This window comes from Cornus florida, unplaced genomic scaffold (genome assembly GCF_030987335.1).
Source record: "Cornus florida cultivar Cherokee Brave unplaced genomic scaffold, ASM3098733v1 CherokeeBrave_3.0.0_Hap2_Chr02, whole genome shotgun sequence".
Taxonomy (NCBI): Eukaryota; Viridiplantae; Streptophyta; class Magnoliopsida; order Cornales; family Cornaceae; genus Cornus; species Cornus florida.
Window position 1 is genome coordinate 50,212,149 of NW_026775572.1, and position 16,833 is coordinate 50,228,981.

General features: G+C 34.2%; 1 protein-coding gene across 3 annotated transcripts; it reads right to left on the minus strand.

Annotated features, from left to right (window-relative positions):
• Positions 1–1,607: 1,607 nt before the first annotated feature.
• Positions 1,608–12,617, minus strand: LOC132294945 (uncharacterized). 3 transcript variants are annotated; one of them, XM_059792997.1, is made up of 6 exons: positions 12,311–12,617; positions 11,993–12,157; positions 11,754–11,834; positions 6,028–6,151; positions 5,824–5,916; positions 1,608–1,905 (listed from the first exon to the last, which is right to left on the minus strand). In XM_059792997.1, exons 1-5 carry the CDS (start codon positions 12,430–12,432, stop codon positions 5,869–5,871), a joined length of 540 nt encoding a protein of 179 aa, XP_059648980.1. In that variant the 5' UTR covers positions 12,433–12,617; the 3' UTR covers positions 1,608–1,905; positions 5,824–5,868. The 3 variants fall into 3 exon arrangements, with proteins under 3 accessions (XP_059648980.1, XP_059648979.1, XP_059648978.1); XM_059792996.1 differs by having other exon boundaries at positions 1,608–1,970; XM_059792995.1 differs by lacking the exon at positions 1,608–1,905 and having other exon boundaries at positions 5,701–5,916; positions 12,311–12,616.
• Between the last annotated feature and the right edge of the window lie 4,216 nt (positions 12,618–16,833).

Here is a 16,833-nt window from a genome sequence, read left to right on the forward strand (position 1 = left end):
AAAAAAAAAAAACGGATAGAAAAAGTCAATATATATAAGGAAATACCCACAGAACAGCACAAACCAGAGAGATAATTTCTCTTGCCATTACTTACAATTACAATCTTCTGACAAGGCCCAAATCTATCTCAAGATGTGTAACTTTATGCATATGCATTTATTTTAGAATATCACATCCATTATGAGATATTGGAGAAAACTAACGCAGTAAGCTATTTTTTATTTGTAACTTTGTGTATATGCATTTATTTTAGAATATTTTGTTCAGGAGTTATAATTTGGCGATATTTTTTGCAATCCAAAATTTGTAATGTATAGCTAGTCATTTACTAATTACGCTGATGGTAAAAGATAGGAATAACCACAATCTTACTATTTTGTTGGTTGGATAAGTGGCCCTCCTCATGCTAACCTGCCTCAGCAACTTGAAGAAGTGATGCGGACTCGTCACTGAATGAGTATCTAATTCTGATCTCATCGTTCTCCTCCCTCAACCAGGGAACTAGTCTATTGCTGGCATTGTATAAGATGTGGCTCATTGGCAGTGAAAGGAAGTGATCCTCCACTTGCTGTTCGTCTCCTACATCTCCATAGTCGAGCAGTTCACCTTCGGCTCAGGGTTGGGACGAGTTTTCGCCAGCCAACTCCGGAATTGGTAGAACTTAATCTCTTAAATCGAAATCGAAATCGTAATAGTCATTGTACCATGTCATTGTTATATTTTAGCTGACTTAAGGGGAAGAAGGAAGGAAGAAATAAAGAAAAAATGTACTACATTCATAGAACATTATTGACCTTATTCATTTAAAATACTCCTACATTTTACACGCATCCAATTCAAAATCTGTTTACTTTTTTATAAATAAATTCTTAGTCGAGACTATTTCCCTTCCCCATTGTCCACAAAAATGAATTTGCTGTATTTGGTCTGCCAAAATGAAAACAGACAATAATCTTCAGAAAAATAGTTTTCATGATTGGATCTCACTCCCTATATTTTAACCATTCTCATATACTTGAAGTTCAATTAGGATCATTTGGATGCCATAGTAGCCTTTGAAATGGCTGCAACAAGTTGTTGGCTGACCTAAGAAAAAGAAGGCTGAAATGCCAACAAACACTTATTATTGAATTCACCCAACCCGATAGTACCCATTCTGGGAACATCCAGCTCCATAGTCACGAAATGGGTAAGTCCACAATCCCTAAAACGGATTGTGTAATGTACTTTATCTGCTGGGTTAAGGGACAAACTAGGAATTTCAACCTATGATTTCTGCTTCCCTTTCATTAAAAGCAAAGCACTATTTCCCATCAATCCTCAATCATCACTTTCTGTAAAATCCTTCTCTAAGCATGCCCTTCTACAAATAAAACTTCCATAGCAGTAGCTCCAGCCTCCATGTCTTATTGTGCTTAGAACTTTAGCTTAGCAAAAGCTTGGTAGGATCCTTAGCAGGGCATTGAATGGGGTGGATCTGCAGTGGATAGATGTAAATTAACCATATTCTACTGTCAAGATTCATGCCTAGATTCAAATCCGAGCGTGATCCTGTGTGAATAATCCAATCCCAAACCATACAAACTCATGTATAATACACACGTCCTAATAATAAAATGAACTTGGCTTGGGGATCAGATATCTAATCAAAGTTCAAACAGATCCATTTCATGCCCATTCATATTCACTTTTGACTCTAATTCACGGAGGATTTTCCAAAGAAGATCCATATCTGACCCATTCATTCCAATAACAGATTTACAATTAAAATCCAAATCGACCAAATGGATATCTATTCAGATAGGTTCAGTTGTCAAACTCAATCCATTTCATCAGACATTCACCTGGTCGATTCTATGCTGCCACGCCTACTAAGAATTTGACATCACTGGTCACGTCTAACACTGCAAGGACAAACAAATGATCTTGTATCCCTGAATAGAAAGCAAAGCTCGACAATAGGGCCACCCTAGAAGTATAGCTTTAATTAGATACACGTGTTGAGAAAGAACATAAAATCAGTTGAACAAGAAAAAAACAAGCAAGCATCACCCAGATCACATTAACCACTACAAAACTAGTTTTTCTAGTTTTCACCATCAGAAAGCATTAAAATAAATGTTGCCAACATTAGTGCTGCATGAGTTAACTTAGATCTCAGAAATCTAGCAACATCTATCTTGGGAACATTGGTTCAAAGTCACAATGGTTTTTCCAGCATTAGAATACAAGACTCGGGCCTCAAAACATTCTTCCCTAATTCCTAGAAATTCACAATTTGGTGCTTTGGGTTTTGACACTCCATGTAGTCACTGGGATAGTGGGGGAAATTCAAGAAGAATCCAGCTCTGGCTCCTATTATAATGTATTAGTCTCTGATGACATGCTCGAGAAATTAATCTATTTAACACCACTCAAAACCCAACATTTGTGTCAGATACACAAACTTTTTTCTTTTCTATCTGCCATTCAGCTGTCTTGGGCTATATCATATGTCAATGTCTTCGGTGCTTTGGGTTTTGACACTCCCTGTACTTTGTAAGTTCTGATTCTTAGTGTTCTTTTTTTTTTTTTTTTTTTGTCTTTTTTCATTAGTCTAGTTACCTCTATCCAAAGTCAAATTGGAGATTTAAAGATTCAGCAAGGTATAACAATAAATTTAACTTGAAAATTATTCGCCCAGTCATGTATTCTGATCATTAATAGTGTTGAGGTTCATAACATATATGTTTTAATCCTTAGATTATGGCTTGAATGCATAAAAAATGTTTTGATACACATATAAACATAAGTTTTTTTATCAATCCAAGCATCGATATAGTACCAGGTTTGATTGATTGAACCTGATTTTGGATCGATCTAACCCATCGGAAAGGCAGTTCCCAAAAATATTTAAACACTAAAATCCTAGTCTTTTCAGCCTCAAACTTTTATCAAAAGAAACCTATCTTTTCAGCAACAAAGGTAAGGATTATAGAGCGTTGAGAAGCATACTAGATGCAATCTAACAATCAACCTACTAAAATTTATTTCTTTCATTCGTCATCATATCATCTAGATGGTGAAAATCTTTGAGTGTTGATCATTTACAATCCTAGTGCTTGAAAGACTCCAATACAATAATTTCCCCACAACCTAAAGCTTGGACGACTAGTAAAGGAGATCAATCACAAGTTGTGTCCTTTTTTGGCAAGTTCTCTTTATTTCCTGCACACTTAACAATTTTTACTTGCGTAGTTAGATATACTTGAATTTCAGGTTTATACAAGTTACAAGAAATTTGAATTTATGGATTATTTTATTTTTGAGACCTATGCACCCCCTCTAAACCTAGTCTGGGGTTTTGCAAACTCTGACCTCCCATAGGTGATGGGGAACGGGATGTGATTTGTCCAACGTTACTTTTGGAGAAGAGGAAAAGAAAAATAGAATTAGGAATTTTGTAAGTTAGGATACATTATTATGTTCATTGTTATTTTTGCAATGTTCTATTTTTATGGTTATTTTAGTATTTCATATATTAGGGTTTGCTTAATGTTTCGCCTATATAAAGGCTTCTTTGTAAACGTACAATTCAGTTTTGAGAATATTCAATATTATTGTTGAGTTTGCAAACTCCCTTTGTGTCCCTTCCCCTCCTTGTTCTTGATGTTCTTAATCCTTCAGTGTTTTTAGCCTACATCCTTCAATCTATTTTCTCACCTCCTTCGTCTGTCTTCTCAACTTCTTCATCTCGCCTCATCTCATCTTCTCATTCTCATCCCCTTCTTCCTTTCTGGTTACTATTGGTTAGTATCTAAACACTGCTTGTCCTGCTTCGGGTGCCTGTCCTGTCCCTAAAAAATTCATTTCTCTTGCTCTCAACTTGTCTCATCTTCAACAATCCATTGATGCATTCATTTCTTATTCTATAGCAATCATCCACCAGACAATCCTCATCTTCAGTATATTCACTTCAAAACATGACTTATAGTGACAGCATTCCACTCCCAAACTCTCTTCTCTTTTATTACACCATTCAGCCATCAAAATGATCTCATTCCAGCAAATTATACAAGGTTCGTCTTTGGCCATCTTATAGCATTTTTCCTTTTAATTTCATAGGTATATGGTGTTCGCATAGTGTAGGTGATTTACACTCCAGCTGTCAAGACCTAAAGCACAGACAACATCCCATTTCAATTTTACATTTCTAACAAATGATCAATCTAAATTCACAAAATTGATTGTGCTCCATAGCCTCCTGCAAACATCAGTCTTTTTGCTAGTCCCACATATATACTGAAGTTACTTTCCACATACTTTCCCTTGGCCCTCTTACCTTAAAATTAAGGGCAAATTACACTGACCTCCCCGAGCTTTGGTCAAATTACACATGGATAGAGTCTTTGAGCCTTATTACTTTAACCTCCCCTGAGACCATTAATGAAAATTCCATTAACAGTTGATATGTTAGAGGCTTGGAGAGCGTGTTTAGTGGAGAGCCGAGCCAGGGATGCATGGAGGGCCACACCCCTTTGTTTATGGTGGGGTTTGTGTCATGAGAGCAATAGGAGATCCTTTGATGGAGAGGAGTCCCCTATTTGGTCTCTCAAATACAATATTCTTTCTAATTATCTTTTTTGGGTCAATGGGGTAAATTGTAAATCTTTGGGGCATCTTTTGGATTTTGTGGATAGTTCGAAATTATACTGCCATCTTAGGCTTCTTTGTCTTCCTTTGGGAGTGCTCCCCTCTTGAGCGCCTTTAATGAAATCTTACTTATAAATAAATAAATAAAAATAAATAAATAACCTAAAAATAAAGGGTGAACAATGGAGTAGAAGATAAGTATGTACATCACAATCTTGTACACAAAACCACATAATTTCAAAACATTCCAATTCTCATATTTCACTTTCAAGACCAGGTGTGAAGATGATCAAGGAGAATCAGGGTATAACAAGCACTGGCCTCTCTTAAGTAGTTGAGTTGAGGTTCGGCAGCATATTCCTAGAGTGACAGACTTAAGCAGATTCTTGGATCTATTATCCAACTATCAAACTCCCTTAAGTAGTTTGGCTGAGTGGAGGGTAATCATCACACCTCTCTCCTCCCACAAGCACACACAAGCACAACACCAGATTGATATCTCAAGACATTCCTCCAATCTTACCTCAAAAAAAAAAAAAAAAATTTAATTTTCCTCTCTAACCTTGAAATTCATGAACGGCAGCACATTCTTAGAATGACAGACTTGCTGGTTCAAATATCCGACCTGTTCATTGGTCTCTTTCCAAGAGTGGGTTCTTCTTCACTATCAGATTTGTATTTCCATTTGAAATAAGCTATATTTACAATTTTATACTCAAAATTGGGGTATAATACTGCCATAACCTTGGAGTTGAAAGGTGTCAACTCCATAAGTTGACAAACATTTATTTTTACTATTTGTAGAAGAGAAAGATATATAAATTAGAATACCCTTGCAACTTTACATATAAATTTCTTTCAATTTTAGCAATCCTTTCATTATGATTACCATAAGAACAGCCGAACAATTTGCAATTGACATTTGACATGAAGAAGCACAACACAGTTGAATTTTTACTTGAAGCGCATGTAAAATGAACCCAGACAGGACTCACTTGGCATCACCCAACAACTACCAACAACTAAAAGACACATCAATAAATGGTATAATGAAAGAAGAGCTGATATTATAAGAAAATCAACAGTTTTCATTAATTAAGCCTTAGATTGTCTTGGTCAACAGAATCTGTTTTTTTTCCTTTTTCAGACGAGATTAGGTACAAGCAACATCGCCATCATATTACTCATACCTCAAGGTGTTTTCCCCTGCAATCTTACAATGCTAGGTGAAACCATTACTGACCAGTACCACGAGATAGCAACCTCTTCCTTTCAAGCTCAAGCTAAATAGCGGAGAAAAAATTAAAAACTAAGTGAAACAGAACGATAAAATAAAACAATTTATTTCATCAAACTTTCAGCACAACTGAAGTATTTTCCCTCGAGTGTCTTACCACTTTCTTCACCCGCTCATTGGCAGCAGGAGTTCCTCCACTGACAGACTCAGGAAGATATGGACTGCAAACACGCACTTCCTTCATCACAACTATGACAGTCTTGTCCCAGCGCACTGGAAGCCTGATTATATAGCCAATGATATCAATTGCAGAAAAACAGTTACTTATCGGTAAACATGATAAGTTCTTGCAGATTCTAAATTAGTCCCAGAGTAGGAAAAAAAATATCACATTCAAAATTTTTGAGAGCACTGAAAGACTATGATCCAACCAACATAAAACCATACGATTTATGCCGCATGAGCTCAACCTAAATCTGGGTTCTTACATATGCTGTGTACACTAACGCTTTAAACATAGAAACTATATATACTCTAGGTAAACATGAAGCAATTATCTTCCTTCCTGAATGTCTAACAGTCCTTAGCACGAAAACAAATTTGGAGCAGACACCTCATATCTTTAGCTTATTATCCTAGCCCCTTCAGTATCAGAAATCCACGATTGTGAGTTGATTACTTTTGCCACATCCTAATGCAGGCTAATGATCAAAAAATCACTCCACTGATTCCAGGTTGAAGATTGCCCAGCAAGAATTATCAGATTATTCAATTGGCTACAAAAAGAAAGAATTGAGGACAACATTTTTTTCCTAAAATGACAAAAAAAATAAAAATGAGGACAACATCAAAAGCATTTCACAATCTTGATTAGATGTAGAAAATCCCAATCAACATGAATGGATCAAGCTATTGCCCCTATTTTTTTTAGAGAAATCTTCTTGAACCAAAATCCATTTGTTTGCATGTCAACCTACAATATATGAGAAACTTCAAGGGGGGAAGAAGAAGAGTAGTCAGGAGCTATGCTTGGAAATGGAAATAAATTTTATGACCACAAAAGCAAAATTTTGTAAGTAAATACTCTGCAAACACTATTGAATGACTGATCAACTAAACTGACATCTATGTTAGAACTTAGAATCCTGGAGTTTGTAAATTTCGTTATAACAGTCCAATATTGTGATTTTATTTTGTTATTTGTGTCTAAGTGTCAAAGTGAGTCAATTAGCTCAAAAGTTGAGGAAACTCTATGCTGGGTGGAATTTTGTAGGAGAATTGGACAGGCTTCAGCCTAATCATGAAATTGGTTTCTACTCCTCGTTAAACAAGTCCAGCACCAACAAGAGTAGATGATGGGATAAAGGGGACTGGAATCTTAGCAATCTATTTACAGGAATTCCCTGAAATCATCAAATAGAAAACTCTTCCTTTTCAGGATTCTGGTAAGCTGGCTGATTAGTTGGCCTCGAAACTTACAACAGATGGGCAATGGCATATTACCTAGTCAGTCAGCTTACAGTTTGTTGTTCCAACCAGCCCATTTTTTTGGCTTCAAAAATCAAATAAAATGCTAGAGTTTGGTGTATTTGGTTGCAAAAGAAGCATGCTTTGAGCCCAACTGTAAGGCCAAAGCGTTTGGATGGGTCAGAATCATGGGTCTCCACCTTCTACCAGAACCCTGACTCAGATTAAATGGAATCCACCTAGAATTATTGATTTAAATTCAGTATCCAAGGGAACCCTGGCAGCGCAGGTGATGAGGATCTCATTGTAGACCACCTAGGCAAATGTGTGAAGAGATTTTCCTGACACATTCGAATTTCTTTAAGTGAGGAACCTGAGTAACATGCACAGAGATGTCCTCCAAGTTGCTTAACAGCAATATTACCAATATGGAAATAAGGTTGATGTAAAGCTTGCTAATGAACTCCTTACTAGCAATCAGGAAGATCTCAGCTCCCTTATATCTGCTACAGGTACCTTATGAAAGAATTGGCATGCATAAGGTTGACCATGTTTATAAAGAGGCATATATATTATATTTATGATTGGATGAAGTAGTAGTGATAAGTTAATAATTAATGATTCTATACAAGCTTTCAAATAATGCAACGGCTGCCATAATGCTAACAGCCATGGAGACACATGCTCAAGATGTAATGGAGCACCTAGCAAAGGCATGAACTTTCACTATGCAACACCACAAAATATATTTGAGAGATGATTTAGAACCTAAAATGGATTTTGCATTGAACTTAAGTCATTTGTCAGCAATAAAAAATTACTCCTCTGTCCCATAATAAGTGTCCACCTTTCCTTATTTGGTTGTCCCAAAATAATTGTCCCAAATCAAAAAGTCAATGTACTATTTTACGCCATTCCCAATTTACCCTTCTTGCATTGAACTTATAAAAACAAAACATCATCACATCACTTGGACCCACCATGGATAGTTTTGGTAATTCATTCACTACCAATACAATGAAAAAAATATTAAAAACCACTTCTTAAACAGTTAAGTTCCCAAAAAGGGACAGTTAAATTGGGACTGAGGGAATACTAATTTTTACGTTTTGCAATTCTCATGACTCCTTAAACATGAGATTATATATAAAAATTATTCAATAAATTGTTCAAAAATATTCTAATCTCAACCTCACATATAAACATCATGAAAAAGGATGCAATGAAAGTTACCTATGTGACAAAAGTAAACATTAAAAAATATATTAAAACAAAATAAAAAGTCTTCAAAAATCATGAAATAATTAAAAATGTAATCAAGCTTGCAAATACAACTTACAAAATACAGATCACAAAAGAAAAGTAATTTTATACATAAGCAACTTACCTCTAGATTGAAAAGTGAAAATAAATTGGTATATTTGTGGTTCAAAACATGATTTACAAACAATATCTCAATATCTAACATTAAACAACAATTCTAGGTTAATTATAGCCTAAATAAAGTGAAAAGGTTACAAGAAATGAAAAAAAATTGGAATCTACAGATTTAATAAATGTCCCAAACTCTTGATTCAAGATTTAAGCTTATAATCTTATTTATTGTAAATTTAGTAGAAAACTAGGATTATGGTGTGTTTTTTGGAGAGTTTTGGAACCTCAAATTCTCGGAAGGACAAATAAATAAAATTTATAAGGTACTATTGAAAATTTGAAATTGTAGTTAAGGCCTAGAAAAAATTTTTAGGGATAATATATTAGCTTGTAATGGTATCATTCCCTGATAATACATTATGTATGTTAAGGTGGCTACTATATCAAATCCTGATCCTATGCCTTTATATGTTACGGAATAGCTTCAGGCTAATGCTGGCTCTTATATTTTCTAGAACATACCTAATTTACAAGAAAAAAACAATTCAAAGAAGTCCACTACAAGAATCCTATATGTCATTCACACCATCTAGGACAACAACTTCCATTGAGTTTAGTCACACACTACAAAATCTTTTAGAAGTAAGACTAATATTGGTTTTGGTTTTTCCTTTTCCTATCATTATCCTCAATGTGTATAATGACACTCTTTATCTTGGAAGCACGGATACGGACATGGGTAGGACCCAATACGGACATGGCAATACGACAAATCTAGAAAAAAATAAGACACAGATATGGCATGGATATGCCAAAAAATAATAATATACTATATAATTCTATATATATTTAAAAATAATAATTTTTGCTCATTTTATCAATATAATCATGAATGAAACCACTAATTTGGAGCTTAGAGCTAGATGTTTATTTTCTTAAATTTTATATCATTTTTCTAACTAACCCATAACATATTTTAAATTGCATTGAATCCCATTCTTCTAAATAAATAATTACAAAACCACTATGTCGTGTCCTGAAAGTATCCAAACGTGTCCTTGCCATGTCCCAGCCGCGTCAGAAAATAAAATAATTTCAAAACACTCCTAGTCGTGTTATATACATGTCTGAGCTGTGATTGCGTGTTTGACACGTGTTCGATACCGCCGCAGCCCACGGCGCCCTAGGAGAAGTGTCTATTCTTTTTAACTCTTCATCAAACAACTATTAGTTTTTATGGCTATATATAATATTTCATTACAGGTACTCATAGAGGAACGCTATAGAATAAACAAAAAACTGACAGCAGCCAACTATAGAACACTCTAATCGAATGATCGCACACCAAAAATCCCTCTGGGGGAGTCCTTCCAGACCATCTCATCCATCACCTTCTCATTCCCCTCCACCACCTGACTACTAGAAACTTTGTTACCTCCGCGAGCTCCCAATCGTGAAACTCTCCATGACACTGAACATCACAAGTCGTCCTACCGCTATCAAGCCGATAACGGTCGGCAACCAAGGCATGCATGTTCGTAGAGATCCTAAAAGTTGTGATAATCTACAAGCCATAGCAAAGTTCCCACACAAGTGGTCCTCCCAAAATCTGACCTGTCTCCCACTCCTAACCCGGATGCATTGGGAAATTCATCCCAACCCTTCCACATAAGTTCCTCCTAAGTCCAATGTTATCTCTAATCGATGCTGCTTCTATAATTCACAATTGTATGTGTGCATTTAATTTTATCATTTTGACACCAATCTTAAATGTATGCATTCCCACACACTAATTTCATAATATGTTATTTCTTAACTGTCCACATTGGTTCTATGCAGCATAACTAGTAAAATTTTCCTTCCAAATTCATAGTTGTACATCGATCACTCAATACCCCATAAACACTCATCCACAAATTTTTTTTTTTTTTTTTTTTTGATAAGTAGTTTACTCATCCTCTCCAATATCATCCTCTCTATGTCTAATATAGTCTGGATAACAAAAAGGAGAACTTATATTTGCAAAATACTATCACTTTAAGAGGGAAAAAAAGGAATAAGATAAATAAGAAGGGTAAGGTTATTTCGTTTTAGACGATGCATCAAATATGCTTGGACCCTAGGCAATATAACTAGTGTTGATTTAGGTTTTTCCTTTACTTATTATTATCCTTGATGTGCATAATGTCACTCTTCTCATGCAAATATTAGTTGTTGCATATGGAAAAATGATCATTATCGAATTTTTTTAATAATTTTTTCGGTAATTAATTTTCTCCCATGTTATCTCCAATAAATTCTACTTTTACAATTTTGAAATACATAAATATATATATATACACACGTTTTTAATTTTACCATTTATTGTTTTATCTCACCCGTCTTAACATACACATTCCACACAAGTTTATTTCATGAATGTGAGTCATTTCTTAATTGCCCACATCAGTTCTATAGAAATATAGTATGACTAGTCCTACATCTAAATGACAGAATTTTCCTTCCAAATTCATAGTTTTACATCAATCAGACAATACTCTTTAAACACTCATCTAGTTAACTGATTTTTCTTTAAAACCATGAGAAACATCCTCTCCAACATCATCCTATCTATGACTAATAGAGCCTAGATAACAAAAATGCTCAACCTTAGGCATCCTTTATCAACAATCTTAATTACTCGTTTATTGTAGTTCTTATTCAGCTAAAGTTACACTCCTTATATCACTACTTCTCCAATCATGGGTTTTTTTTTCTTGTACATATAAAGTCCCAACAAGAAATTGATTATGAATAACAACTGTACACTCCAAATGAGATAATGAGGTACTTTAAACAAAGAATTTAGGATCTTGATTGATCTACAGACAATATAATTTGTAAATAATGCATAATTATGATATCAGACAATGCGACCTGCTCAGAGTTAGTGAACAAGGTGTGGAATATGTAATCGTTAAAAAGGGGGTTATTATATATGCAAAAGACTATGGCTTTAGGAAAATAAAAATAAAAATTCTATGAAAAGGGTAAAGTTATTACGTTTTAGACAATGCATCAAAAATGTTCTGAGCCTCAGGGGTAACACCCACACCTATCCTCTCAGCTTCCATCTCTGCTTGTCTGCAATTCACCATTTCAGCTCATAAAATAATAATAAATTCAAGTAATAAATGAAAAAGGGTGGGGAAGTACAAATTGAAATGACATGGGAAATGAAAGAAGAAAAAAAAAAACCAAAAAAATCAAATAATGGGTTGTGATCAAATATTAATTATTACCTAATTGCTGATTCTTCCCTAGCTTGGAGACTAGGAAGATCAAGGTAACATTTTTTGAGATCAAGAGGGTCTTCGGCTTTACCCAAGTAAGAGAACTCCTTAATGTAGTTGGCCTTCAATAGCCTAATGTTTCGCCGTGGTCCAGATCCAGAGTTCAAACCCTCTTGTGACAATCAAACACATAGATAGTTATGGAATTCAAATTGCATAAATGTAAACAACACAAACAGAGATCAAAATTTAGGGTTTAAGCAATGAAGAGAGAGAAATCACAGATGATTAAAAAAAAAAAAAAAAAGAGTGAAAAATGAAAGGATATGAAGGATGAGGATGTTGGAGGGCCGATCGAAAGTGATAACTTGGCCGTCGAACTCATCGCCCAGGGTGGTTTTGATTGATAGAATACAGCCCACTCCGAATTCTTCGCTGTTCGCATCCATGGCAGTCTCTGTCCTGTTCTAGAATTTCATAAACTATAGAGAGAGATGTATAAGACGTCCTAATTTGGCCGTCAGAAGTGAATTGCAGTTTCACATTACTTTAAAACCCTAACCTAATTAGAGAGATTGGACTTTCTAGTTCTAACTCTAGCTAACCAATTTTTTTTCCCCTCTTTTATTTTTTTATTTTTTTGAGTAATGATAGTTAGCCAGGTCAAAATGAATTGTTTAACCTACAATTATTTATTGGGCATTTTTACTAAATACTGAGGAAGTGAAGGCCTCACCGCCTTATATTTTGCGTCACTGATCAACAGTGACTATTTATAAATCACTTTGAACAATATGGGCCTAAAAATTATTTTTATTTTTATTTTGGGTTAGAAAAGTTACTTCAATAGAAAATCTCTGTGTCGATGAACAAGTAGTGCGAACCAAATTACCCTCCATATTTTCTCTATCTTCCAAAAAGAATGGTGTGAATTCAAATTCTAATAGGAACAAATAAATAAAAAATAATAACAATAAATAATTAATTTGTCAAAAATTTATTGAACTAATCATTTATACTATTACTTCCTTCATCTCCAACAAATAAGTGTTCACCTTTTTTTTTTTTTTTTTATCCGTCCCAAAATAATTGTTCAATTTGAAAAGTCAATTTACTATTTTTTTTTATAATATTATCAATTTAACCTTCTTATATTAAACTTATAAAAAGTAACTATCACACCGCTTTTAGAGATTACAATTTCCTCAAGCCAACCTATTTCCATCCACTTCACTCCTAATAGGATGAATTTTGTAAACTCTTAAATAGAGGTGGGGGATTATGATATTTAAACTTAAAAGCCATATTAGATTCGGGGTGAGGACGGATATTGCGTTGAACCCACTCCAAAACTAACCTGCCCCAAACCCAATTAATATATATATATATATATATATATATATATATATATATATATATATATTATACATACATATGTGTCATTTGTTGTAAAATATAAGAAAGAATGTAATATAGGACGAAAGAGAATTGCAAACAAGGAAGAGAAAGAAATCTATTATGATTCAACTCTTTTCATGTTGGAAACAAGGTATACAAAATAGAAACTTTTGATGAAATTTAGAATAGATTCCGTTAAGAATTTTTTGCGAATCTATAAACAAACGTGTTCCTATCCACAAAGAGGTGATATGGTATATTTATGTTACCCAAGAATTGACTCTAGAGGGGGGTGAATAGAGTCTATGGCAAACAATGACTAATTTTTGGATTTGCAATTTCTATTTAAAACTTTCTAATAATTATGCAATAATCAATATATAGACATAAGCAATTAATAGCATAAATGTAAAGGAGATAAGGGAAGAAAGATTTGCAAATATTCACACGGCAATTTGAGTGAGGTTCAGAAACTCCTACTCCTCGGCTCAAGACCCCTCTTAAGACTTCCCAATCCACTATGGCACCTCCTTACGGGTGGAGAGCAAACCTTGATTAAAAGCAACTCCTTACTTCTCCTTGTTAAGAGACAACCTCTCTTAGTCTTCTTTTGGGTCACACCAACCCTTACAAAAATGAAGCTAGCTTGTTTCTTCTTCCTTGGACCACACCAGCCTTACAAATTGAAGATCAGATTTGTTGCATACAAATATATCTCTCAAAGATTGATATGCAAATATTAGCTCACAACTTTCAGCTCACTCTGGAGTATATATATGAATAGATTGAAGCTCAATACTCTATGAATGATATGGGATGAGAGAGTATGATATAAATGAAGAACAAAAGCTCTTATGATGCTAGAAGATGTCTCTCAAGTGTAGCAACAACTAATCCCGAAGTCCCCAACTCTATTTATAGAGTTTTGATGAGCTAATTCAAAATTAGAGCTGTTGTGCACGCTACCCGAAAGGAAATAGCCATTTAGATTCAAACTGGACTTACATCGGTCGACCGAATTGAAATGAGATTTATTTCGACCGTCCGAAATGAAATGAGATCTGCTGAGTGCCTTATTTCGGTAAGCCGAAATAAGTTAGCCTTGTGTTTCGGTCGACCAAAACACCTTCCTCCTTTGTTCAAAACTTTCTGTAAGAATCGGTCGTCCGATTCATATTACCTCTTCATTTCGGTCCGCCGAAATGGAACTTCAGTTTCAGAAATTATGTTCTAAGTAAACAGATGAGACAGTTACTCCACAGGACATCTGCACAGACCTTATTTCCATTGAAAACATTTAAGTAAATATCTTTACAGTATTTATATTTCCATTGAAAACATTTAAGTAAATGTCTTTACTTTAAGTTTACAATGTAAATAAGGAAGTACCCCCCATTTGGATTCAATAAAAAAATACTAGAAAATTAAAATCCAACTAAATCAAAATGTAGAAATTCAGTTTTAGTATAAATTTGGATTTCTGACAGTTTTGGTAAAAATGAATCCTTATGTAGACCAATGTACACTAGGTCAAAAATTCTGATAAAATCAGTTTATGCTAGTTGAAATATAAAGAGTTATTACCGGGAAAAATTATTTTGAAATAATCATTATTTCAAAAATTCATTTTTCACACTTAGCTAAAACACAGTTTTTCATGACGTGCATTCTGGGGTCTTAATGTCCGTTACCAACTCATGGTAATGAAGGTTTCTCATGCCTTAATTGTTGACCAATATGAATTATATGATTGATGTGTATGGTCTTAGCACTTCTAGCACAAGTGATGAGTTCTTTCAAAACTTATGAAAGCTTGAACTAACTTACTCTTTAGCAATGACTTCATGTGCAATTATATATAAATGAAGTGCATAGTCTATTACTAATATATCTAGGAACATATGAATGATGATATATATGTATTGTCCTGTGGAGATGAGCTTCAAATGAATTCATAAATACTTTGACATTGAATCCTAGACATTCACCATCCTATCTACCATTTTCTTCAAGCTTTGTCCATAATCTTTAGGCTTTGAGGTAGACTTGTTTTCTTCCTTCTTTTGAGTTGCTTTCTTGCTCGTTATAGTCCAAGCTATCTTTGGATGGACTTTGCATTTAGTTCTTTACAACTTGATGACTTCTTTGTATCCATTGTTTTCCTTGATGTGATCTTGAATAATGGAATATTTGGAATGATCTTTAGCTTCATTGAGGTTCTTCTTTGAATGTGAATAATCTATATAACACTCAATGTGAACATTAGTCATTAAACACTATTAATGGTTTGTTATCATCAAAACCTCTAGATTGTCCTTGGATGGAGTCCTTAAGGTCAACAATTTATTTTCTCAAATCCGTTTTCGGGTGAATGAGAAATTAGCTTCAAAGTGTGGTGTTTTGATAAGCCTAAATGGGTATGCAAAATGTGGAAAGTGCTTGTCCCACATGGAAAAAATGTTGAAACCAATTGAACTTTAAATAAGTCATGTTTGGGGTTTGGGCTTAGGCTTGGGCTTGGGCTTGGGTCTAATTGTAAAGTCCGGTTATTCTTTTTACTAAATGAAATTTTGGATTGGGCCTATTTTTAGGCTGGGCTTATTTAAATGAGTTTCACAAATGGGTGGTTGGTATTTGAATTTAAATTAAAATTAGTTTTTTAAATTTAAATTAAAACCACCTTTTAGTTTTTTTTTCCAAAGGATTGCACCTTTTTCTGAACCGTCATAACCCATTGTTACACCCACCCGAAAAGGCACCTTGCTACCTCTAAATAACCCCCCCTTTGGATCATTTGCAAAACACACCAATTCAGAATACTTCTTCTTATTTCTGAATTCTCTTATTCCTTCTCTCTTCTTGTGGGTTCGAGCCTTAGTCTGTGGGTTCAAGCCTTAGTTTGTGGGTTCGAGTCTTATCTGTGAGTTTAAGTCCGAGTTCAAGTCTACTTCTGTGATAGAGTACTACACCAAGCCAGTTCGCTTATTCCTTCAGTTTGCAGTGCTACTACCGAAGGAAGATAAGTCGTTGTATTCTGTGAGATAGACATCACTGAGTCCGTTAGTAACATAGCGGCGCGAATCTGTCTTAAGGATATAGAATCAAATTCTAGCCTCGACTTTTAATCAAGTTATTTTATTTTGTAGTTTTTATTTTATTATATTAAACTATATATTATAATAAATTATATATGTATATAGATTATTATTTTATAATAATAATTATATATATAAACATTATATTCTTACATAATATTTAAATAAATAATACTATAATATATGGTATAGTTGAACCATATTTTGGACAACAATCTTAAAACAAATTCTTTTATACTATAGTTTTAATTATTTAAATATCGTTGTTATTTTATTACTGTAAATTGACTCGTAGTCTGTATATTTAATACATATCAAACGAATGGCAAGTACAAGTACTACTATGCCTAATGTTCC

Coding starts and splice junctions, on each gene's coding strand:
- LOC132294945 (XM_059792997.1), bottom strand. CDS start 12,432: ATGGATGCGAACAGCGAAGAATTCGGAGTGGGCTGTATTCTATCAATC. Junction 11,835..11,992: donor AGGGAAGAATCAGCAATTAG/GTAATAATTAAT, acceptor GGTGAATTGCAG/ACAAGCAGAGATGGAAGCTG. Junction 6,152..11,753: donor TTTGATGCATTGTCTAAAAC/GTAATAACTTTA, acceptor CTATATAATCAG/GCTTCCAGTGCGCTGGGACA.